The 24,564-nt window shown below is 38.8% G+C and overlaps 1 protein-coding gene across 6 annotated transcripts in view; it reads left to right on the forward strand.

The window, feature by feature from the left end:
* rap1gapb (RAP1 GTPase activating protein b) overlaps positions 1 to 24,564 on the forward strand; it is a 519,058-nt gene that overhangs the window by 338,091 nt on the left and 156,403 nt on the right. For 5 of the 6 annotated variants that reach the window (XM_061937643.1, XM_061937649.2, XM_061937647.1 and 2 more), the window contains one exon: positions 23,694 to 23,741. In XM_061937643.1, the coding sequence (XP_061793627.1) occupies positions 23,694 to 23,741 (48 nt within the window). Of the gene's footprint in view, positions 1 to 13,967; positions 14,004 to 23,693; positions 23,742 to 24,564 lie in introns of all 6 variants that reach the window. The other variant, XM_061937644.2, reaches the window with a different exon arrangement.

The raw sequence follows: 24,564 nt of genomic DNA on the forward strand, positions 1-24,564 counted from the left end.
CATTTGGGCTGTTCTCTTGGCTTCGATGATGGGCTCCATCTCTGCAAGCCCAGCGACAAACCAGTCTGGGTTCTTCTTTTCTCTCTTACCATAGATGGCCATGGCTGTGCTGTGAACAGCATCGCGGATGTAGTTCCATCGTTCTTCAGCATTACCAGCAGGGCAGTCCTGGAGTGCATTTTCAATGGACTCGGCGAAGCATTCACGTAGGTCGGGGGCATGCATTTTGGCAGTATCTAGGCGTGGGCGACCTTTCTGCTTTGTACAGTGAATCCGTCTGGGCTGAAGACACACCCTGCTGCCAATCAGTGAATGGTCCGTGTCACAGTCAGCGCTGTGATAGCTGCGGGTGATTTGAACGCAGTTCATTGACGATTTTCTTGTGATGATTAGATCTAGTTGATGCCAACTTTTGGATCTGGGATGCCTCCAGGAAACCCTGTGATGTGGCTTTGTTGAGAAGAATGTGTTGGTAATACAAAGGCGGTGGTAAGAACAAAGTTCTAGTAGTCTCTGTCCATTCTCGTTTAGTTTTCCTATGCCAAAGAGTCCAATGCATTTGGGCCAAGAGTCATGGTCTGATCCCACTCGAGCATTGAAGTCTCCTAGTAAGAATAGGTGCTCAGTGGCAGGAATGTCAGTGATGATGGATCCAGATGATTGTAGAATTGATCCTTTGCCTCTGTAGAGCTGCAAAGAGTAGGAGCATAAATGCTCAGGATGTTTACTGGACCTGAAGCACTTGACAGGCGAAGAGAAAGTATGCGTTCTGTGCCTCCATTTGGTGGTTCAGTTGAGGAAAGTAAGGAGTTCCTCACTGCAAGTCCGACGCCATACAGACGTTGTTCCTGTGGCTCTCTTCCCTGCCAAAATATGGTGTAGTCTTCTTCTCTGATATAGCCGTCTGAGGGGAGTCTCGTCTTCTGCAGGGCAGCAATATCGATGTTGAGCCTCTTGAGCTCGCGGTTGATGATGGCCGTCTTCCGATTGTCGTCAACCGTGGATAGATCTTCCGAGAAGCCAGGACTCATGGTTCTGACGTTCCAGCTTGCTAAACGCAAGACAGGCAGTTTTTTCTGTTTTCGTTGTTTGCCTGGTGCAGTATTTACAGTCCGCTTGTCAAGTCAGTCCTTTAAGCTCCAAGCACCCGATGAAGCAGGCGGCCTGTGGCGGGTCAGTACCTTATTAACCGGGGGCTGCCCAGCTTAAGGTGGGCGGTAACTGACCAGTAGGACGCGATGGTCCCTCCCACCGACGAAGATAACCCGTAGCGCCGATATCCTACGCCAATCGAAAACGGCTTATAACTCGTAACTGCTATCTCCCGTGTTGTTTCTGCTACTTTTGACGGTGGCACTGAAGTAGCCTCTCCAGTTTTTTGGCGCAAGCCTGGGCTAGAGGTATGGAGATCCTGGGTAGCCCATTCGTCAGAATCCCCCTCTCGGCCTTACTAACGTAGTCCAAAGGAAAGCATAGCGATACGTTTGGCATCAGTTTGGCTGCAGGAGCTGCCGGAAAAGTGTCGTATCGAACACCAGACCGCCTGCGGGGCTCCACTCCGTTATCCGTAACCCTGGACAGGGGCCCATACCGGGTACTGTCAGCCGGAGCCAGCTGAGCCCGAGACTCGTCGTCACGCCCTGAAGTAGTTGCCAAGTCCACTTGGCCACTACCCACTACCCAGATATATATATATATATATATATATATATATATATATATATATATATATATATATATATATATATATAGTATAATAATAATAATAATAATGATACCTGGGATTTATATAGCGCTTTTCTAAGTACCCAAAGTCGCTTTACATGTAGAACTCATCATTCGTTCACACCTGGTGGTGGTAAGCTACTTTCATAGCCACAGCTGCCCTGGGGTAGACTGACTGAAGCGTGGCTGCAATTTGCGCCAACGGCCCCTCCGACCACCACCTATCATTCAACATTCAATTCACCGGTGTGAGTGGCACCAGGGGCAAAGGGTGAAGTGTCCCGCCCAAGGACACAACGGCAGCGATTTTTGGATGGTAAGAGGCGGGGAGCGAAACTGCAACCCTCAGGTTTCTGGCACGGTTGCTCTACCCACTACGCCATGCCCCCATATATATTTGTATATATATGTATATATATACTGTGTATATATATATATACATATATATATATATACAGTGTTTCCCACAGGACAGGCATCTATTTGTGGTGGTGTGGTCGGCGGGTGGGTGGGGGGGGTGCGGCGGCAGCGGCGATGACCAAGAAGAACGCGGAGTTGGAATATAATTACAACATTTTATATACATATTTATATACAGATTTGAACAATTAGTGATTCACTGATATATATTTATTAATTGTGGTTCTTACAAAAAATATATCTTATAAAATATAAAAGCTAAAATGTCTCTTAAAGCTCTGCCCCTTTAATTAGTGAATACTAAATAATTTAACTTTAGCCTACTACTACAACCATATTATTTACCAGCAACATGAAGTGAAACAGAGGCAGAGGTGTCCTGCCACAGTCAGTCAACCTCCTCCTCCTCCTCCTCCTGCTGCTGCTGCTGAACAGGTCGCACCTGTGGTCCGAACTATAGGCCTACCTCCTCTCCAAGTCGAGCCCTTTTCGGCCGTTGAAAATATTTTTCTATACTCATCTGTGTGAAGGAGTGAACATCCAACATTAGAATTTATTACTAACGAGCAGAACCGCTCTATGTACAGTGCCGTCTAGCCTTAAGCGGCAGCAGCTCAACACATGCAGGGTTCAACGTTAAGGTTTTTTTCTACTTGCCTGACTTCTCAAATCTACTTGCCCCAATATTTGTACTTGTCCTGCCTAGGTTTTTTTCTGGCTGTGTAGTGCTCATGGCTTATATCTTAATAGAATCCTTCCCGTTGACTATTTACAACACTACACAGTATTTATTATTATTATTATTATCTATAATTACATTTAAATGGCATTGCATACATGTAAAATTAAATGCTATTTCACATTATTTGACCAGTAGCAGTTACACTCATCTGAACAGGTCAGCCACCTGTTTAAAGCCCAATCACAGTTGAAATCTTGAAATGAATGGTCTTTAATGGCCAAAACATTAACCTGGACAACATTTTAACAGCTGGTTGGCTCAGATTTTATTATTTTCATTGCATTCACATGCTGCAGTGGACAGTGGACAATTTAGCTTCAGTCCATGTGTGTTTATTGACAACATGGTTATAACCTGGACACGTTAGCTCGTCGGTATTGTAACACGTGACTGTTACTACGAGCGTCTGCCCCGGGCCACGAGTCAAACAGCGGCGGTGTTAATGAAGCAGCGTCAGGCTGCTCACCGTCAGTGAAACGCTCGGTGAAATCACGGATTAACGTTAAATATATGACGAGCCGCGAGCGATGCAGCTATAACCTATCTACTAGTGATGGGTTGATGAGGCGTCATGAAGCGTTTTGACACATTGCAAAACTGTATTGATACTGTGTCGATACTGTGTCACTAAATACTGACATCTGCTGGACATTAAAAATCCCTACAGGCAACCTATGGATCGACTCAACTGACACTGATTTTATGACCTAGTACAGTGGTTCTCAAATGGGGGTACGCGAACCCCTGGGGGTACTTGAAGGTATGCCAAGGGGTACGTGAGATTTTTTTAAAATATTCTAAAAATAGCAACAATTCAAAAATCCTTTATATATTTATTGAATAATACTTCAACAAAATATGAATGTAAGTTCATAAACTCAGTGAAGCACAAGCTCAGGTTTGTCACTAAAATGTCTGTCAAAAAGAACTGTGAAAAGAAATGTAACTATGCAATATTCAGTGTTGACAGCTAGATTTTTTGTGGACATGTTCCATAAATATTGATGTTAAAGATTTATTTTTTTTGTTAATTAAGTTGATGAATCCAGATGGATCTCTAATACAATCCCCAAAGAGGGTACTTTAAGTTGATTATTACTTCTAGGTGTAGAAATCTTTATTTATAATTGAATCACTTGTTTATTTTTCAACAAGTTTTTAGTTATTTTTATATCTTTTTTTTCCAAATAGTTCAAGAAAGACCACTACAAATGAGCAATATTTTGCACTGTTATACAATTTAATAAATCAGAAACTGATGACATAGTGCTGTATTTTACTTCTTTATCTTTTTTTTTTCAACCAAATATGCTTTGCTCTGATTAGGGGGTACTTGAATTTAAAAAAAAATCACAGGGGGTACATTGCTGAAAAAAGGTTGAGAACCACTGACCTAGTATATACAATAATATAAACCAAGTCATTGTATTTCATTTAGGATTATTTCATAACTTCATTTAAATAAAAATATATTTTTTGTCTTTTTTAGATACAGTCAATAAATAATGTGAACATGTATCATAACATGGAAATCTAAGAGAACGTGTTGTGAATGAGGATGCTTGTGGACCTGGAAATTATTTATTTATTTTTACACATTTTTATTTAAAAAAAAAACAGTTTTTCCAACGTATTCAATTTTAGACGCTTTCTCTTCTTAGTTATTATTTCTCCGGCTGTAGAAAAGAGCCGCTCACAGGGCACAGAGGAGGCGTCAGTGCGACACAGTTCGCGTATCGGTCACGTGACCAAAACAGCTCATGATCGGTCACGTGACTTTCTAAAAGCGGTACGTGCACCGACACAGGGTTTCGCTCTATGAGCTCGACGCATGCATCGGTGTTGCCGGACCCATCACTACTATCTACCTTTAACACCTGTAAAAATGAAGCAATGCTACCACGCTAGCAAGCATTAGCTCGCCGGCTATGAGCCACCAAGCTGCTAACTGTCGCCAAAAGGCACCATTTAAGTTTTTTTCCCCATGGCATCCTGGATCAAGGCTTTCAGCAACTTTTGGACGTTTGAGGTAGAAACGTAGGAAGCGCCATCATTATGAAAAGTAGCCGGCGAGTATTTTGATTCCGTCCGTCCATCCGTCCCTCTTCTTCTTCTTCTTCTTCTTCTTCTTCTTCTGGCCCACCAGGTGAATTAAGTGCTATTGCATAGTGCATAGTAGGCTACCGCCACCTACTGCACCTGAGGTGTAACTACAAGCAACATTCACAGACAGTCCCATTGCTTTTATGAGCGGTCGACCGAGTCAAAAGCCGAAAAATCCATTTGTGGCGGACGTAATTCTTTCGTGGCGGGCCGCCACAAATAAATGAATCTGTGGGAAACACTGAGATATATATATATATATATATATATATATATATATATATATATATATATATATATATATATATATATATATATATATATATATATATATATATTTATTTATATATTTATATATGTATATATATATATATATATATATATATATATATATATATAATTTCTTAAATAAATAAATCAGTTGTGTCCAGCCACTCAGACAAATCATATTGTTGATGTAGATGATCTATATTTGCTGTACACATTTACTTTACAAAAGAGAAGTGTTGAATACTTCTCTACTTCCGAATAAATCCGATTTTTACTTTTAACGATTGTAAATCGATTAAAAAATATATATTTTTAGTTGATGTTTGACTTTTCTAATAAAAAATCGATTAAAAAAATCTTAATTGATTTTTACATTTTTGAATTAAAAAAAGTCAAAAAACTATATAAAAAAAAAATATTTTTTTAAATAACAAAAAAAAATCTAACATTTATTTAAAAAAAAATTTTTTTTTATAGAATTCTTCTTTTTTTAATAAATTTTTTTTGATCGATTAACAATTGTTACAAGTAAGAATCGAGATTCATTTGGACACCCCTATTAATAACATTTAAACTATAATAGTTAGACAGAAAATGTTTATCACAAATGTATATACTATCAAAGAAAACTGTTTTTTTAATAAATAAATAAATGATCTCCAAACATTTGATAAAGTCAAATACAAATAAGGCAACAAGAGAAGTATCCAACACTCTGAGGTTTACACAACATGAGTACAAAGGAATTATGTAATGAGGAAAAACTGAAAAGTTGATACAAATAACGAGTAACAAGAAAAATATTTCTCTTTAAATAATTGTTTTTCTTTTCAAAACTGCATGCGTCATGGCCTGTTATGAAGAATTGTGAATCTTTGGGCACCACACTATTCAAATGGATTCGAATCCTGCGGGTAACAATTCAGAATCAATTCAAAATCAGTCCTTTTTAATAACATTGGGTGTCAGTTCTATGATGAACGACATTCCTCCATAGAATAGATAAACAGCTCTGATCAATTCCTGTATTACTTAAAAGAAAACTGGTTTTGTTGAATACAATTCTCGCCAAACATTTAATAAAGTCAAATACAAATAAGACAAAAAGAGAAGTATCCAACACTTCTCTTTTCTAAAGTAAATCTGCACCGCAAATATAGATCATCTACATCAGGGGTGTCAAACTCATTCTCATTGAGGGCCACATCGCAGTAATGGCTGCTTTCAGAGGTCTGCTTTTTTTAAATTAATTTACATTATGCATGCATGTGAGAACCTATGATTAATCATGATTAATCGAAATGCATATTATTAGATTTTTTCTTAATGTATAGCTTTCTTTAAAATCATAATGATTATATTACATCCGGAGATGCTTTCCTCTTCATTCACCTTAGGTCAGGGGTCGGCAACCATTACCAGTCAAAGAGCCATTTTGACCAGTTTCACAAATTATAGAGAACAATGGGAGCCGCAAAAAATGTTTTTGAAATTTTAAATGAAATAACACTCCATACAAAGTTTTTTTTTTTGCTTTGTGCTATGTATAAACCAGGGGTCTCAGACACGCTGCCCACACCTTTATATGGAATTTGAAAGCTGGTGCGGCACGCGGGTTTTAAATGAACGGCGCTTGTCAGCGTCATGCGTGCCGTAATGGTAAAGCATATAGCACCCACTACAACCAGCGTGCCTGATCAGCCACACGTTGTATGGCGCTTGCTCACGTAGGTGACAGCAAGGCATACTTGCTCAACAACCACACAGGTTACACTGACGGTGGCGGTATAAAAAAAACTTTAACACTCTTACTGATAATGCGCCACACTGTGAACCCACACCAAACAAGAATGACAAACACATTTCGGGAGAACATCTGCACCGTAATACAACATAAACACAACAGGACAGATACCCAGAATCCCATGCAGCCCTAACTCTTCCGGGATACATTATACACCCCCACTACCAAACCCCGCCCACCTCAACCGACGCACAGAGAGGTGGGGGGGTTGATGTGTGAGGGAGCAGGGTTGGGGTGGGGGCGAGGTTTGGTGGTAGCAGGGGTGTATAATGTAGCCCGGAAGAGTCAGGGCTGCATGGGATTCTGGGTATTTGTTCTGTTGTGTTTATGTTGTGTTAAGGTGCAGATGTTCTCCCAAAATGTGTTTGTCATTCTTGTTTGGTTTTGGTTCAAAGTGTGGCGCATTATTAGTAAGAGTGTTAAAGTTGTTTTATATGGTCACCGTCAGTGTAACCTGTGTGGCTGTTGACCAAGTATGCCTTGCTGTCACGTACGTGTGCAAGCAGAAGATGTATATTGTATAACAAGTGTTGGGCTGGCACGTGTTAATACAGATTGTAGAGGGCGTCAAATGTTATACCATCATGGCACGCCCTTATTATATCCGTAAGGGTGAAAATCGGTGAATATTAATCCCGGGAGTTTTCTGCGAGAGGCACTGAAATCCGGAAGTCTCACGGGAAAATTGGGGGGTTCAGCAAGTAATCTGCTGAGCCGCATCAGAGTTATCAAAGAGCCGCATGCGGCTCCGGAGCCGCGGGTTGCCGACCCCTGCCTTGATATCATCAGATGTTATCCAGCGGTCATTGGGTGTTTCGACCCTGAACCATAACACCCTACCGCTGGTGGGCCGGCAGTGGTGGCCAAGTCACTGCCTATCTCTTCCTCCTGGCTTCCAGCTCATCTCGTCTCTCCTGCTCCATAACCAGCAAGAGGCTCTCTCTGCTGCCTCCCCCATCCTGCGAGCTGCTGTTTTTCTCTCCTTCCCTGTTATTCCCAAGGCTGTGAGCATTCTCCATACCGACTGGGCAGGGAATCCTCTGCAGCCGACCTCGACCGGGAACAGCCATGTCTGCCATCCTTTTCCCCTGCAGTCGTTCAAAAGGTCCTGGTATTTGGCACTTTTCCTTTCGAAGGCTTGGTTGCACCCTTCTTCCCATGGGACTGTGAGTTCTATGAGAATGATCTTCTTTGCCTTTTCAGACCACAGCACCACATCCGGTCTCAGGGTTATCTGGACAACCTGGGGGAACTGCAGCCTCCCTCCCAAGAACGGGCCATTTGCAATAGGCTCTTCCTTGATGTTGCTGTGGTTGGTGGCTTTTCTCCCTCCCTCACAAACTGGATTGATCTTGTTCTACCTTGTGGTTGCCGTTTCTTGCATCTCTGCTGCTCCAGGGTGTCATGAGCACCTTGTCATGACGCCATCTGTAACTCCCTTGGGTGAGTGCTGTTTTACACCCTGACAGGATGTGCGCCATGGTACCCTTCTGTCCGCAAAGCTTGCATAGTGGATGTTCTCTCATGCCCCATCTGTGCAAGTTTGTTGGAGTCGGGAGTGTGTCATACACTGATCTCAGCAAGAAAGAGATGCGGAATGGTTCCAGCTTCCATAGATCTGCCCACGTTATCTTTTTCTTGGTGAGGTCCCATTTGGTCCAGGCTCCCTGGGACGCTAGTTCCACTGCTCTTGATTTCCGACCTTCCTCTTCCAGGTTTCGTCCTTCCTCCTGGATCATAGCTCTTCTTTCCCTGGGTTCTGCCTTACTCCACTGTTGGACATGGGAAGTTCCAAGACCTTGTCTTTCTGTGCACGGCATTCCTATGATGTCACGTAGCCTCAACATGCTCTCAGCTTGTGCAACAGATGTGTCAGCTGCCAACTGCGTCCTGACTTGTTCGTCCTGGGAGTCTCTGTATGTCATTAAGACTCTGCACTTTGCTACCTTGAATTCCTCCACCACGGATGACAAGGGAAGCTGGAGCTGTCCTGATCTTATGTAGAGGCCTACTGATGTGAAGCTTGGAGGGATTCCCAGCCATTTTCTGAGGTACTTATTGATCTTTCTCTCCACTCCTTCTACGCATGTCATAGGGATGTCATACACCGTCAACAGCCACATGAGTCTTGGTAACAGTCCATGTTGGTAGAGCCATATTTTAAATTTACCAGGGAGTCCTGATTTGTCAATCCTCCTCAGCCACTCTTCTGTCTGCTTCTCTGTACTGGTGATGTTGTTCCTGTCAGTAAGTGAGCTGTCAAACCACTTTCCAAGGCACTTTATAGGGTTCTCCTCAATTGATGGAATCACTTCTCCTTGCACTTGCAGCTTGAACCTGTTGGTCAGTTTACCTTTACGGATCACCATGCTCCTTGATATTGAACTATTTGTTTTTATCTCACAAATACAGTTTTGCAATACAGTATATGATAACATAATTGGCATGATCAGATTATATTTAAATTTAAAATATGTTTTTTTTTTCTGTCAAAATTGAAAGAATGAATACATTTAGTAAAAAAATTAAAAATAAGTGTTTTATTGAAACCCATGGCCTTGAGCTTGACAGGACAGATAAAACCAAAAAATTTAAGATTTTTTTTTTTAATTGATCAATTAAGAAAAAATCAATTAAGAATCGTTACAATTATTAATTGTTGATTAATTGGTGATTAATTCAAAAATCCATATTTTCTGACACCCTTAGTAACTGGGGTTGTGCGATAGCTCAGTATAAACGATGTACAGTGCATCTGGAAAGTATTCACTTTGTGTTACAGCCTTATTCCAAAATGTTTGTCCTCAAAATTCTACACACAATACCCCATTATGACAGTAACGTTTTTTCGAGCTTTTTGAAGTTCATTTAAAAAAAAAGAAAAATACATGTACATAAGTATTGACAGCCTTTGCTCAATACTTAGTTGATGCACCTCTGGCAGAAATTCCCTCCTCAAGACTTTTTGAATACGATGCCACAAACTTGGCACACCTATCTTTGGGCAATTTGCCCATTCCTCTCAAGCTCCATCAGGTTGGATGGCATTTTTTAGATAACTCCGGAGATGTTCAATGTGATTCAAGTCCGGGCTCTGGCTGGGCCACTCAAGGACATCTACAGAGTTGTCCTGAACACATTCCTTTGATATCTTGGCTCTGTGCTTAGGGGTCGTTGTCCTGCTGAAAGATGAACCGTCGCCCTTAGTCTGAGTTTAAGAGCGCTCTGGAGCAGGTTTTCATCCAGGATGTCTCTGTACATTTGTCTTTCCCTCTATCCTGACTAGTCTCCCAGTTCCTGCCGCTGAAAAGCACCCCCACATCATGATGCTGCCACCACCATGCTTCACTGTAAGGGATGGTATTGTCCTGGTGTGTCTGCCAAACATGATGCCTGGCATTCACGCCAACACTTTAATCTTTGTCTCATCAGACCAGAGAATTGAGTTTCTCATGGTCTGAGAGTCATTCAGGTGCATTTTGGCAAACTTTTTACGTCGTCAGGCTCTGCTTTTTATCCATAGATTTATCACATTTAATTTTTTATTATCTATAGCAGGGGTGTCAAAAGTGTGCATTTTTCTAACATTTTCCTTGTTTTATTTGGCAAGTTGAAAGAACATGGCGCCAGTATGCTGTTTTATTTCAATAAAATATTGAAAAGGATAGAAATGTAGTTTGTCTCTTTTATCCGATTATTAATCGATTAATCGAAGTAATAATCACAGATTAATAGATTATCAAATTAATCGTTAGTTGCAGCCCTAGCTGTGTATAATGTTTTATATTCTCAATGGAACATTTAAAGTGTTGATGTTGTTTACTGCCACCATATTGCAGTCTACACGTATCTCTTATGTGTGACTGCCATCTACTGGTCACACTTATCATTACACCATGTCCATCCATCCATCCATCCAAACATCTTCTTCCGAAGCCCAGACTTTCCTCTCCCCAGCCACTTCGTCCAGCTCTTCCCGGGGGATCCCGAGGCGTTCCCAGGCCAGCCGGGAGACATAGTCTTCCCAACATGTCCTGGGTCTTCCCCGTGGCCTCCTACCGGTCGGACGTCCCCTAAACACCTCCCTAGGGAGGCGTTCGGGTGGCATCCTGACCAGATGCCCGAACCACCTCATCTGGCTCCTCTCCATGTGGAGGAGCAGTGGCTTTACTTTGAGCTCCCCCCGGATGACAGAGCTTCTCACCCTATCTCTAAGGGAGAGCCCCGCCACCCGGCGGAGGAAACTCATTTCTGCCGCTTGTACCCGTGATCTTGTCCTTTCGGTCATAACCCAAAGCTCATGACCATAGGTGAGGATGGGAACGTAGATCGACCGGTAAATTGAGAGCTTTGCCTTCCGGCTCAGCTCCTTCTTCACCACAACGGATCAATACAGCGTCCGCATTACTGAAGACGCCGCACCGATCCGCCTGTCGAGCTCACCATCCACTCTTCCCTCACTCGTGAACAAGACTCCGAGGTACTTGAACTCCTCCACTTGGGGCAAAATCTCCTCCCCAACCCGGAGATGGCACTCCACCCTTTTCCGGGCGAGAACCATGGACTCGGACTTGGAGGTGCTGATTCTCTTCCCAGTCTCTTCACACTCGGCTGCGAACCGATCCAGTGAGAGCTGAAGATCCTGGCCAGATGAAGCCATCGGGACCACATCATCTGCAAAAAGCAGAGATCTAATCCTGCAGCCACCAAACCGGATCCCCTCAACGCTTTGATTGCGCCTAGAAATTCTGTCCATAAAAGTTATGAACAGAATGGGTGACAAAGGGCAGCCTTGGCGGAGTCCAACCCTCACTGGAAACGTGTCCGACTTACTGCTGGCAATTCGGACCAAGCTCTAATTACACCATGTACCAAATAATATTGCTTCGAGGTCAGTAAGCACAACCAGAATTGTTCTGTACATTAGGTTATAAAGCGCACCGCAGAGTTTTAAGAAAATGAAAGGATTTTAAGTTAAAGTTAAAGTACCAATGATTGTCACACACACACTAGGTGTGGCAAAATTATTCTCTGCATTTGACCCATCACCCTTGATCACCCCCTGGGAGGTGAGAGGAGCAGTGAGCAGCAGCGGTGGCCGCGCCCGGGAATAATTTTTGGTGATTTAACCCCCAATTCCAACCCTTGATGCTGAGTGCCAAGCAAGGAGCTAATGGCTCCCATTTTTATAGTCTTTGGTATGACTCGGCCGGGGTTTGAACTCATGCGCCTTATAGTTGGAAAAATACGGTACTTAAGTGGGGCTTTAAGAATAATCCTGCAGGGGTTATTATCTCCTTCTGATATTATAAACCCCGTTTTCATATGAGTTGGGAAATTGTGTTAGATGTAAATATAAATGGAATACAATGATTTGCAAATCATTTTCAACCCATATTCAATTGAATGCACTACAAAGACAACATATTTTATGTTCAAACTCATAAACTTAATTTTTTTTTGCAAATAATAATTAACTTAGAATTTCATGGCTGCAACACGTGCCAAAATAGTTGGGAAAGGGCATGTTCACCACTGTGTTACATCACCTTTTCTTTTAACAACACTCAATAAACGATTGGGAACTGAGGAAACTAATTGTTGAAGCTTTGAAAGTGGAATTCTTTCCCATTCTTGTTTTATGTAGAGCTTCAGTCGTTCAACAGTCCGGGGTCTCCGTTGTGCTATTTTACGCTTCATAATGCGCCACACATTTTCGATGTGCAACCTACTAATAAAAGTCTCAATCAATCAATCAAAACACATAGAATCATCATACTGCTGCGATTATATGCATCAAGTGTTCATTCAAGGCTAAGGCAAAATATCGAGATATATATCGTGTATCACAATATGGCCTTCAAATATCGCAATATTAAAAAAAGGCCATATCGCCCAGCCCTAGTTCAATGATGCCATTTCTGTTTGTCATGTATACTTTTGTCTATTTTGTGTTTATCTTTGAATAAACAGGTCAGTTTCTTGTTACCAACCATTGTGTATTATTCAAACTCCCCTAATTCAGCTGGCTAGTTGTTATCAAGAGTACTAAAACTCTTTTCAACATGATTCTGACAACTAATTAGGCTAAATAACTTTCGGTCAGTATCGGTATCGGTCAGTATCGGTATCGGATCGGAAGTGCAAAAACAATATCGATATCGGATCGGAAGTGCAAAAACCTGGATCGGGACATCCCTAATATGAGCTAACTGGGCAGTGGACATTTTACACCATTTTTATTATGCCTCCACAACCTGTAGAAAGGGTGGTCCCCACAAGTCATGATCAAAAATGTGGTCCCCATTCCATTCGATAACCAGCATGTGTGTGTGTGTGAGTGTGTGTGTGTGTGAGTGTGTGTGTGTGTGTGAGTGTGTGTGTGTGTGAGTGTGTGTGTGTGTGTGTGTGTGTGTGTCTGGCAGGCTGAGCGCGGGCCCTCAGTAAATGTGAGATGTCATGTGGAAACATCATCTTGGCATTTCAGTCCACTTGTGTTACATGGTGAACAAATAGGCTTGATTACACAACAAGCATAAGGCCAGATGTGCTCGCCTCCTCCTCCATGGCTTCAGGTTCTGCCGGCTTTGCACCACAGAAGTATTTATCTCGCCCTCCTGTCAACATCCTGGGTGTAATTGTAACCCCCCTCCCAAAAAAAGCCCTATTGATTAGCAGGGAGGACAAATTGCTGCAACGGTGCTTTGACCTCACCTGTGAGGTTTAACTGGCATGTTCTGCACTTTAATTGTTCTCCATGCAATACAGCCTGTGGAGCGTGGAGGGTTCCTCTCCCAGGAGAGCGACTTGTTTGCCAAAGTGTGCTTGCGTGTCTGAAGATCAGGGAAATGGTACCAAGTGTGCACGTGTGTCACCTGTCTCCCCTCCCCTCCCCCCCACCAGAGCTCGGACCTGCTGGCCATGATCGAGAGAATGCAGGTACTGTAAGCGCGTCGCTCACAAACGCTCCTTCCTCGCAATTTCACGCCTAAAAGGCAATTTACTTCTCCTTCGACACGCTCGCCTGCCTGTCCTGATGTTATTCAAACTGCAGCTTATGTGACTTGTTGCACACATTTGAACCTCGCTGCCGTCTTCTGGCCTTTGTACTTCTTGCTTTTTTTACCGATCACTATCTCCCCGTGCGGAATGTTGATGCACGGGCAACCGAAAGGTGTTGTTCTTTCACTTCTTGTTACAAACCCCGTTTCCATATGAGTTGGGAAATTGTGTTAGATGTAAATATAAACGGAATACAATGATTTGCAAATCATTTTCAACCCATATTCAGTTGAATATGCTACAAAGACAACATATTTCATTTTCAAACTGATGAACATTTTTTTTTTTTTGCAAATAATCATTAACTTTAGAATTTGATGTCAGCAACACGTGACAAAGAAGTTGGGAAAGGTGGCAATAAATACTGATAAAGTTGAGGAATGCTCATCAAACACTTATTTGGAACATCCCACAGGTGAACAGGCAAATTGGGAACAGGTGGGTGCCATGATTGGGTATAAAAGTAGATTCCATGAAATGCTCAGTCATTCACAAACAAGGATGGGGCGAGGGTCACCACTTTGTCAACAAATGCGTGAGCAAATTGTTGAACAGTTTAAGAAAAACCTTTCTCAACCAGCTATTGCAAGGAATTTAGGGATTTCACCATCTACGGTCCGTAATATCATCAAAGGGTTCAGAGAATCTGGAGAAATCACTGCACGTAAGCAGCTAAGCCCGTGACCTTCGATCCCTCAGGCTGTACTGCATCAACAAGCGACATCAGTGTGTAAAGGATATCCCCACATGGGCTCAGGAACACTTCAGAAACCCACTGTCAGTAACTACAGTTGGTCGCTACATCTGTAAGTGCAAGTTAAAACTCTCCTATGCAAGGCGAAAATCGTTTATCAACAACACCCAGAAAGGCCGTCTGCTTCGCTGGGCCTGAGCTCATCTAAGATGGACTGATACAAAGTGGAAAAGTGTTCTGTGGTCTGACGAGTCCACATTTCAAATTGTTTTGGAAACTGTGGACGTCGTGTCCTCTGGACCAAAGAGGAAAAGAACCATCCGGATTGTTATAGGCGCAAAGTGGAAAAGCCAGCATCTGTGATGGTATGGGGGTGTATTAGTGGCCAAGACATGGGTAACTTACACATCTGTGAAGGCACCATTAATGCTGAAAGGTACATACAGGTTTTGGAGCAACATATGTTGCCATCCAAGCAACGCTACCATGGACGCCCCTGCTTATTTCAGCAAGACAATGCCAAGCCACGTGTTACAACAGCGTGGCTTTGTAGTAAAAGAGTGCGGGTACTAGACTGGCCTGCCTGTAGTCCAGACCTGTCTCCCATTGAAAATGTGTGGCGCATTATGAAGCCTAAAATAGCACAACGGAGACCCCCGGACTGTTGAACAACTTAAGCTGTACATCAAGCAAGAATGGGAAATAATTCCACCTGAGAAGCTTAAAAAATGTGTCTCCTCAGTTCCCAAACGTTTACTGAGTGTTGTTAAAAGGAAAGGCCATGTAACACAGTGGTGAACATGCCCTTTCCCAACTACTTTGACACGTGTTGCAGCCATGAAATTCTAACTTAATTATTATTTGCAAAAAAAAAAAAGTTTATGACTTTGAACATCAAATATGTTGTCTTTGTAGTGCATTCAACTGAACATGGGTTGAAAAGGATTTGCAAATCATTGTATTCCGTTTATATTTACATCTAACACAATTTCCCAACTCATATGGAAACGGGGTTTGTAGTATGCATATATCTAAAAAAAGGCTTTTTTTTAAAAAGAAGGGTTTTTAAGCGTTTTTTTTAAAAGCATCCACAGTCTGTGGTGCCCTCAGGTGGTCAGGGAGAGCATTCCACAGACTGCGAGCGGCGGAGCAGAAAGCCCGGTCTCCCATTGTTCGTAGATAATTGTTTTATAATTGTTCCAACTCTTCACTTAGGGATGCACCGGTATGAACATTCAGGCATGTGAAATCCACGTTTTTAAACATTCATTCTCACTTCAAAATACCACTTCTGCCTTTTTTTAATGGAATATCAATAAAAATATGATTTTTTTCCCCCTCAGTGTACAGCTCCACTAACGGACATTGGAGTGTTACTTTCAAAGGCAAAATGAAAGTATTGCTAGAAACATTATTTTATATGGGACTTTATTGTATGATATGTATAGTACATGTTCCAAAAAGAAAAAAGCATAAAACACAGTATCTTTAAATATACTAAATGTAAAAAAGGGAATAAATATTCAAAATAATCTAGTTTGGTTACGCCATCATGAGCGCAATGCAAGGTTGTACAAGTTTCAACTACAATTCTAAATAAGATGTCAAAAGCAAACTGAAATCAAATACACACAGCTTAAAAATTGATCAATACCTATTTATGATTTATCAAAATATAAGATATATGAGCCATCTTTAAGCCGCTTTCTGACCGTCTCTTCAGGAAACGCTGTTTTATTTACGTGCCTCCACTTTGACTGTGTCTTCTCCTTGTCAGCCACGTTGTCATTTTTAGTGTTTCCATAGCGAGTCTAATGACAGATAAAAAGTTTGAACTATGCGCTACTTTGTATTACAAATGGCAACATGTGCATGTACGAGCCAGTTTGCCCCACAACAAGAAGATAGAGAAACGAATAAGTAACTTCTTGACAACAATGTTGGGACTACAATGGCGAACTCGCGCAAAGATCTGCCGGTAGACTTCCACCATATATGGAGATATCCGCTGACATAACTCGTGGCACACATCACGAGCTACTCAAAATTCCAGATGCCTTGTTTGGAGGAAGTATAAAGGAAGGCAAGATTGTTTTATAAATACCATGCCTCCATGGTTTGAGTTCACATTTTCGGAACGTACGTAGCATGCCTGCGTGGGGCCGGTGGTCCCTTGTTCCCTGGGTACCGCACCTGCTGTGTTGGGTTAGGCTTTCTGGGTGGCTGGGGCCGTACTTTGGCTCCCGCACACACTGCAAGACAAATATATTTTACATGCACACATACGTACATACATATGTACACAAATACAGTACATACATACACACACACACACACACATCCACACGCAAATTCACTGTACAAACATACATATACACATACATGTACATATACATTCACTGTACATACATACATATACACATACATGTACACATACATTCACTGTACATACATACATACACACATATACACATACTGTACATATACATTCACTGTACAAACACATATACACATACATGTACATATACATTCACTGTACAAACATACATATACACATACTGTACATATACATTCACTGTACAAACATACATATACACATACTGTACATATACATTCACTGTACATACACACATATACACATACTCTACATATACATTCACTGTACAAACATACATATACACATACTGTACATATACATTCACTGTACAAACATACATATACACATACATGTACATATACATTCACTGTACAAACATACATATACACATACATGTACATATACATTCACTGTACAAACATACATATACACATACTGTACATATACATTCACTGTAAAAACATACATATATACATTCACTGTACATACATACATACACACATATACACATACTGTACATATACATTCACTGTACAAACATACATATACACATACATGTACATATACATTCACTGTACAAACATACATATACACATACATGTACATATACATTCACTGTACATACATACATACATACATACATACATATACACATACTGTACAAACATACATATACACATACATGTACATATACATTCACTGTACAAACATACATATACACATACATGTACATATACATTCACTGTAAAAACATACATATACACATACATGTACATATACATTCACTGTACAGACATACATATACACTTGCATGTACATATACATTCACTGTGCAAACATACATATACACATATTGTACATATACAAGTACATATACATCCGCACACTCATGCATATAATCACGTTTCATCAAGCATATTTTAACGTTGTTGCCCTAGGGGAAACTGGGTAACACATGGCACACTGACTAAGCTTAACCTATTGTTACTATAACAATCTACAAGGTTAATATAGTTTGCTTCTCTTTCTTACCCTCCATTTATCTGCTTTCTCTTGTAATTCAAGTTATCATTACGTATATGTATCATTGCATTTGAAACAATTGTATTGTTGATAATCGAGGTAATTATTGGTATTGTTCATTATCAATAGAGATATTTCTATTGGTACTTGTATTGATCCATTTGTAGTGCAATAATGTTCATTGTCATTTCTGTTATTAATATTTACTTCACTAACTGCGTCTTTGTTATCACTTTTACTATCATATTTGTACATATCCTGTTGTTGTTGTTGTTTTTCTGTTTTATCCCCCCTTTTGTCCCCGCAATTTCCCCCTCTGTCTTCCTTATTATTTTTTTTCTATCCCCTCCTGTCCAAACATTAAATAAATCCAGTCGATAAAGTCAAATCCAAGTATCCAACACTTCTATTTTGTCAAGTAAATGTGTCGAGCAGATATAGATCATCTACATCAACTATATTGTCTGAGTGGCTGTTAAAAAAAGAATAGGGGTATGTGGGTCCTCCTCCTTGTCAGCGTTTTGGACTGATTTTATTGGAGAGAGCTCCTTCTTGTTCAGATGTGAGAACAGACTCTTTGACTCCCAACCCTGCTTATTCTTCTCTGTTAGTTTTAGGCGGACGGCACCATGTGCAAATAACAGTAGCTCTGATGGCCTTAAATGGACTCAGCAGCACCGTCTGTCCTTGTCGATTGTGAATTATGAGTGCAAGTGTGTGGATCGCGCAGGGTGAAATATTACTGGCCAAAGGTTTAACTTTTCTTTTCCCCTTTGCAATCGTTTTTTTACTGACAGAAAATAGTTTTTTTGTTAAAGGAATTAGTTTTTGTACTTGCGAATCGTTTTTTTAACTTGCATTAAAAAATTATCTTACCTGCATGTAATTGTTTTTTTTACGTGCGAATTGTTTTTTAATTGATGAAAATAGTGTTTTTAATTGCAAACCTTTTTTTTAGTGGCATAACATTTTTTTATTTTTTTTTAATGGAAGAAATTTGTTCTTATACTTGCAAATTGATTTTTACTAGCAGGAAAGAAAATGTTTTCCCCATGCAGTCGTTTTTTACTTGTGAATTGTTTTTAGTAGATATGTCCTATAATATCGGCCTGCCGATATTATCGGCCGATAAATGCGTTAAAATGTAATATAGGAAATTATTGGTATCGTTTTTTTTTTATTATCGGTATCGTTTTTATTTTTATTTTTTTTATGTGTTTATTAAATCAACATAAAAAACACAAGATACACTTACAATTAGTGCACCAACCCAAAAAACCTCCCTGCCCCATTTACACTCATTCACACAAAAGGGTTGTTTCTTTCTGTTATTAATATTGTGGTTCCTACATTATATATCAATATATATCAATACAGTCTGCAAGGGATACAGTCCGTAAGCACACATGATTGTGCGTGCTGCTGGTCCACTAATAGTACTAACCTTTAACACTTAATTTTACTCATTTTCATTAATTACTAGTTTCTATGTAACTGTTTTTATATTGTTTTACTTTATTTTTTATTCAAGAAAATTTTTTTTAATTTATTTATCTTATTTTTATTTTATTTTTTTTTAAAGTACCTTATCGTCACCATACCTGGTTGTCCAAATTAGGCATAATAATGTGTTAATTCCACGACTGCATATATCGGTTGATATCAGTATCGGCTGATATCGGTATTGGTAATTAAAGAGTTGGACAATATCGGATATCGGCAAAAAGCCATTATGAGACATCCCTAGTTTTTAGTTGAAGGAATTAGTTTTTATACCTACAAATCGTTTTTTTACTGGCAGAAAATAGTTTTTTCACTTGTGAATCGTTTTTTTCTTGAAGGAATTTGATTTTATACTTGCAAATAATTGTTTTACCTGCATTAAATTGTTTTTGTACTTGCATGTAATTGTTTTGTTTTACTTGCAAATCGTTTTTCAATTGAAGAAAATTGTGTTTTTATTTGCAAATCTTTTTTTTAGTGGCAGAAAATAGTTTTCTCACTTGTGTTTTTTTTTTTGTGGCAGAAAATAGTTTTTTCACTTGTGAGGTTTTTTTTTTAGTGAAAGAAATTAGTTTTTTAAACTTGCGAATAGATTTTTACCAGCAGAATCGTTTTTTTTTACTTGTGAATTGTTTTTTTATTTGAAGGAATTTGTTTTATATGTACGAATCGTTTTTTTTACCTGCAATAAATAAATATAAAATAAAATATTGTTTTTACTCGCAAATCTTTTTTAAGTGGCAGAAAATAGTGTTTTTTACTTGCATTATATATATATATATTTTATTTTTTTTACTTGCAAATTGTTTTTTATAGAAGAAAATAGTGTTTTTACTTCCGAATCTTTTTTTTAATGGCAGAAAATTGTTTTTTCACTTGCAAATCGTTTTTTTACTTGCCTTTTGTGAAAGGAAATTGTTTTTATATTTGCAAATTGATTTTTAATAGTAGAAAATTATTTTTTCTTTTCCTATGCAATTGTTTTTTTTACTTCCAGAAAATAGTTTTTTCACTTATGAATTGTTTTTTAGTTGAAGGAATTTGTTTCTATACTTGCGAATATTTTTTTTTTTACTTCCATTAAATGTTTTTACTTGCATTAAATTGTTTTTTATTTTAGTTGCAAATTGTTTTTAATTGAAACAAACAGTGTTTTTACTTGCACTTTTTTTTTTTTGTGGCAGAATATTGTTTTTTTTACTTGCATAAAATACTTTTTTCACATGTGAATAATTTTTTAGTCGAATGAATTTGTTTTTATACTTGCGAATCGTTTGTTACCTGCATTCAATTGTTTTTGTACTTTTTTACTTGTGAATTATTTTTTGATTGAAGAAAATATTGTTTTTACTTGCAAATCTATTTTTAGTGGCAGAAAATTGTTTTTTTTACTTGCGAGTTGTTGTTTTATAGTGGAAGGAATGTGTTTTTATACTTGCAAATCATTTTTTACAGGCAGAAAATAGTATTTTTTTTCCTTTTGAGTAGTTTTTTTACTGGCAAAAAATTGTTTTTATATTTGCGAAAAAAATTATTTACTTTCACAATATACTTTTTTTCACTTTAGTTGAAGGAATGTATTTTTTTACACTTGCAAATCGTTTTTTATCACTTGCATTAAATAGTTTTTTTTACTTGCATTAAGTAGTTTTTTTTCTGGCATTGAATATATATTTTTTTACATGCAAATTGTTTTTTATTTGAAGAAAATAGTGTTTTTACTTGTGAATTTTTTTTATTGTGCTAGAATTTTTTTTTAAATTTGCATAAAATTGTTTTTTACTTGCGAGTTGTTTTTTTTAGTGGAAAGAATTTGTTTTCATACTTGTGAATCATTTTTGTACTTGCATTAAATAGTTTTTTACTTGCATTAAATTGTGTTTTTTTTACTTGCAAATTGCTTTTTATTTGAAGAAAATATTGTTTATACTTTTAAATCTTTTTTTAGTGGCAGTAAAATAGTTTTTTTTACTTGCAAAACGTTTTTTTTTTAAATTGGGAATTGTTTTTTTATTGGAAGGAATTTGTTTTCATACTTGCAAATCATTTTTTACAAGCAGAATTTTTTATTTTTTTTTCCTTTTGAATCGTTTTTTTGGCAGAAAATAGTTTTTATATTTGCGAAAGAAAAAAAAAGTACTTTCACAATATACTTTTTTTCCCACTTTTTTTAGTTGAAGGAATTAGTTTTTGTACTTGCAAATCGTTTTTTTACATGCATTAAATAGGTTTTTTTACTTGCATTAAATAGTTTATCTACTTGCATTAAGTTGTTTTTTATTTGCATTAAATTGTTGTTGTTTTTTTTTACATGTGAATTGTTTTTTAATTGAAGAACAATTGTGTATTTACTTGTGAATTTTTCTTAGTGCCAAAAAATTGTTTTTTATTTGCATTAAAAAAATAAAAAAATTTAAAGTAATTGTTTTTTTACTTGCGAGTTGTTTTTTAATGGAAGGAATTTGTTTTGATACTTGTGAATATTTTTTGTAATTGCATTAAATTGTTTTTTACTTGCATTACTTTTTTTTTTTTTACTTGCAGATTGTTTTTTTTACTTGCAAATTGTTTTTTATTTGAAGAAAATATTGTTTATACTTTCAAATCCTTTTTTTTAGTGGCAGTAAAATAGTTTTTTCACTTGCGGAATGTTTTTTTTTTTAAATTAGGCATTGTTTTTTTTAGTGGAAGGAATTTGTTTTCATACTTGCAAATCATTTTTTACAAACAGAACTTTTTTTTTTCTTTTGAATCGTTTTTTTTACTGGCAGAAAATTGTTTTCATATTTGCGGGGGAAAAAATTTGACTTTCATAATATACTTTTTTTTTACTTGTCAATCTTTTTTTAGTTGAAGGAATTTGTTTGTATACTTGTGAATTTTTTTTAGTGCCAGAAAATTGTTTTTTATTTCCATTAAAAAAAAATTAAAAAGTAAACAAATTGTTTTTTTTACTTGCGATTTGTTTTTTTTAATGGAAGGAATTTGTTTTTATACTTGTGAATCATTTTTGTACTTGCATTAAATAGTTTTTTACTTGCATTAAATTGTTTTTTTTTACTTGCATTAAATTGTTTTTTTTACTTGAAAATTGTTTTTTATTTGAAGAAAATATTGTTTATACTGTCAAATCCTTTTTTTAGTGGCAGTAAAATATTTTTTTCACTTACAAATTGTTTTTTTAATTGAAGAAAATAGTGTTTTTACATTTAAATCTTTTTTTTGCTTGCAAATATTTTTTTTAGTGGAAGGAATTTGTTTTTATTCCTGCGAATCGTTTTTTTACTTGTATAAAATATATATTTTTTACTTGTGAGTTGTTTTTTTAAATCGTAGTAAATAGTGTTTTAATTGGGAATCGTGAGTAAAAACATTGTTGTGTGTTTGTGGTGTTTTGTCAGTAATTTGGCCCCGTAACAGAAGTGGTATCACTCGCTGGGCTGCACTCCTACTTCCCGTCCCTCAGCAGTGTGGTCAGTACAGAATGTTCCCTGACATGAGAACCAGTCACACTTCTACACTCTACTTCCATGTTTTCATGTCAAGGGAACAGACGTCGAGCAGAGGATGTCTCTTCCATTTTTTACTCATTGTCTGAAAACATCAGCATCAAGATGTTTGTGAAAGATGGCTGTGGGCTTTCACAAACATCTTAGTAAGCCATCTTTGCTCTTGCTCACACACACTCTGGCAGCTTTAGAGGAAGAAACAAATCCTCTCCTGGCACCTTTCAGCCCACACACCAGGATTTGGGCTTAATGACTTTTTTTTTGGGCACATCTTCTGGCGTCAGATGACCTTGATGTGCAACAAAGCATCATCTCTGACTCTTCCTCAACGCTTCCGCCTCGCTCCTGTCCTGGCACCTCTTTTCTCTTCCACCTGTTCACTCTTCTGCTGCATCTCACTCCTCTTCTCCTGCATCTCACTCCTCTTCTCCTGCATCTCACTCCTCTTCTCCTGTGTGCAGGGCTGCAGGATGGACGAGCAGAGGTGCTCCCTGCCCCCGCCCCTCAAGGTCAGTCTCACGTCCTGGGAGAAACACCTCCATGATGCATGGGACCACAGGGGCCAAAGCCTTGTTACCAATAGACGACAGGGGCCAAATCATTGTCACCAATAGACCACAGGAGCCAAATCCATGTGACCAGTAGACCACAGGGCCGAAATCCCTGTTACCATAGAAGACAGGGGCCAAATCCTTGTTACCAATATATCAGAGGGGCCAAATCCCTGTTACATATAGACCAGAGGGGCAAAATCCATGTTACCAATAGACCACAGGGGCCAATTCCCTGTTACCAGTAGACTAGAGGGGTCAAATCCCTGTCAAATCCCTGTTACCAATAGACCAGAGGGGCCAAATCCCTGTTATCAGTAGACCAGAGGGGCCAAATCCCTATTACCAATAGAGCAGAGGCGCCTAATCCATGTCACCAATAGACCACAGGGCCTAAATCCTTGTTACCAATAGAAGACAGGGGCCAAATACCTGTTACCAATAGACCACCGGGGCCAATTCCCTGTTATCAATGGACCAGAGGGGCCAAATCCCTGTTAACAATAGAGCAGAAGGGCCAAATCCCTGTTACCAATAGAGCAGAGGGGCCTAATCCCTGTTACCAATAGACCAGAGGGGCCAAATCCCTGTTACCAATAGACCACAGGGGCCAAATCCTTGTTACCAATAGAAGACAGGGCCCAAATCCCTGTTACCAATAGAAGACAGGGGCCAAATCCTAGTTACCAATAGACCAGAAGGGCCAATTCCCTGTTACCAATAGACCACATGGGCCAAATCCCTGTTACCAATAGACCAAAGTGGACAAATCCCTGTTACC

The sequence above is a fragment of the Nerophis lumbriciformis genome, linkage group LG03 (genome assembly GCF_033978685.3).
Source record: "Nerophis lumbriciformis linkage group LG03, RoL_Nlum_v2.1, whole genome shotgun sequence".
NCBI classification, from domain to species: Eukaryota; Metazoa; Chordata; class Actinopteri; order Syngnathiformes; family Syngnathidae; genus Nerophis; species Nerophis lumbriciformis.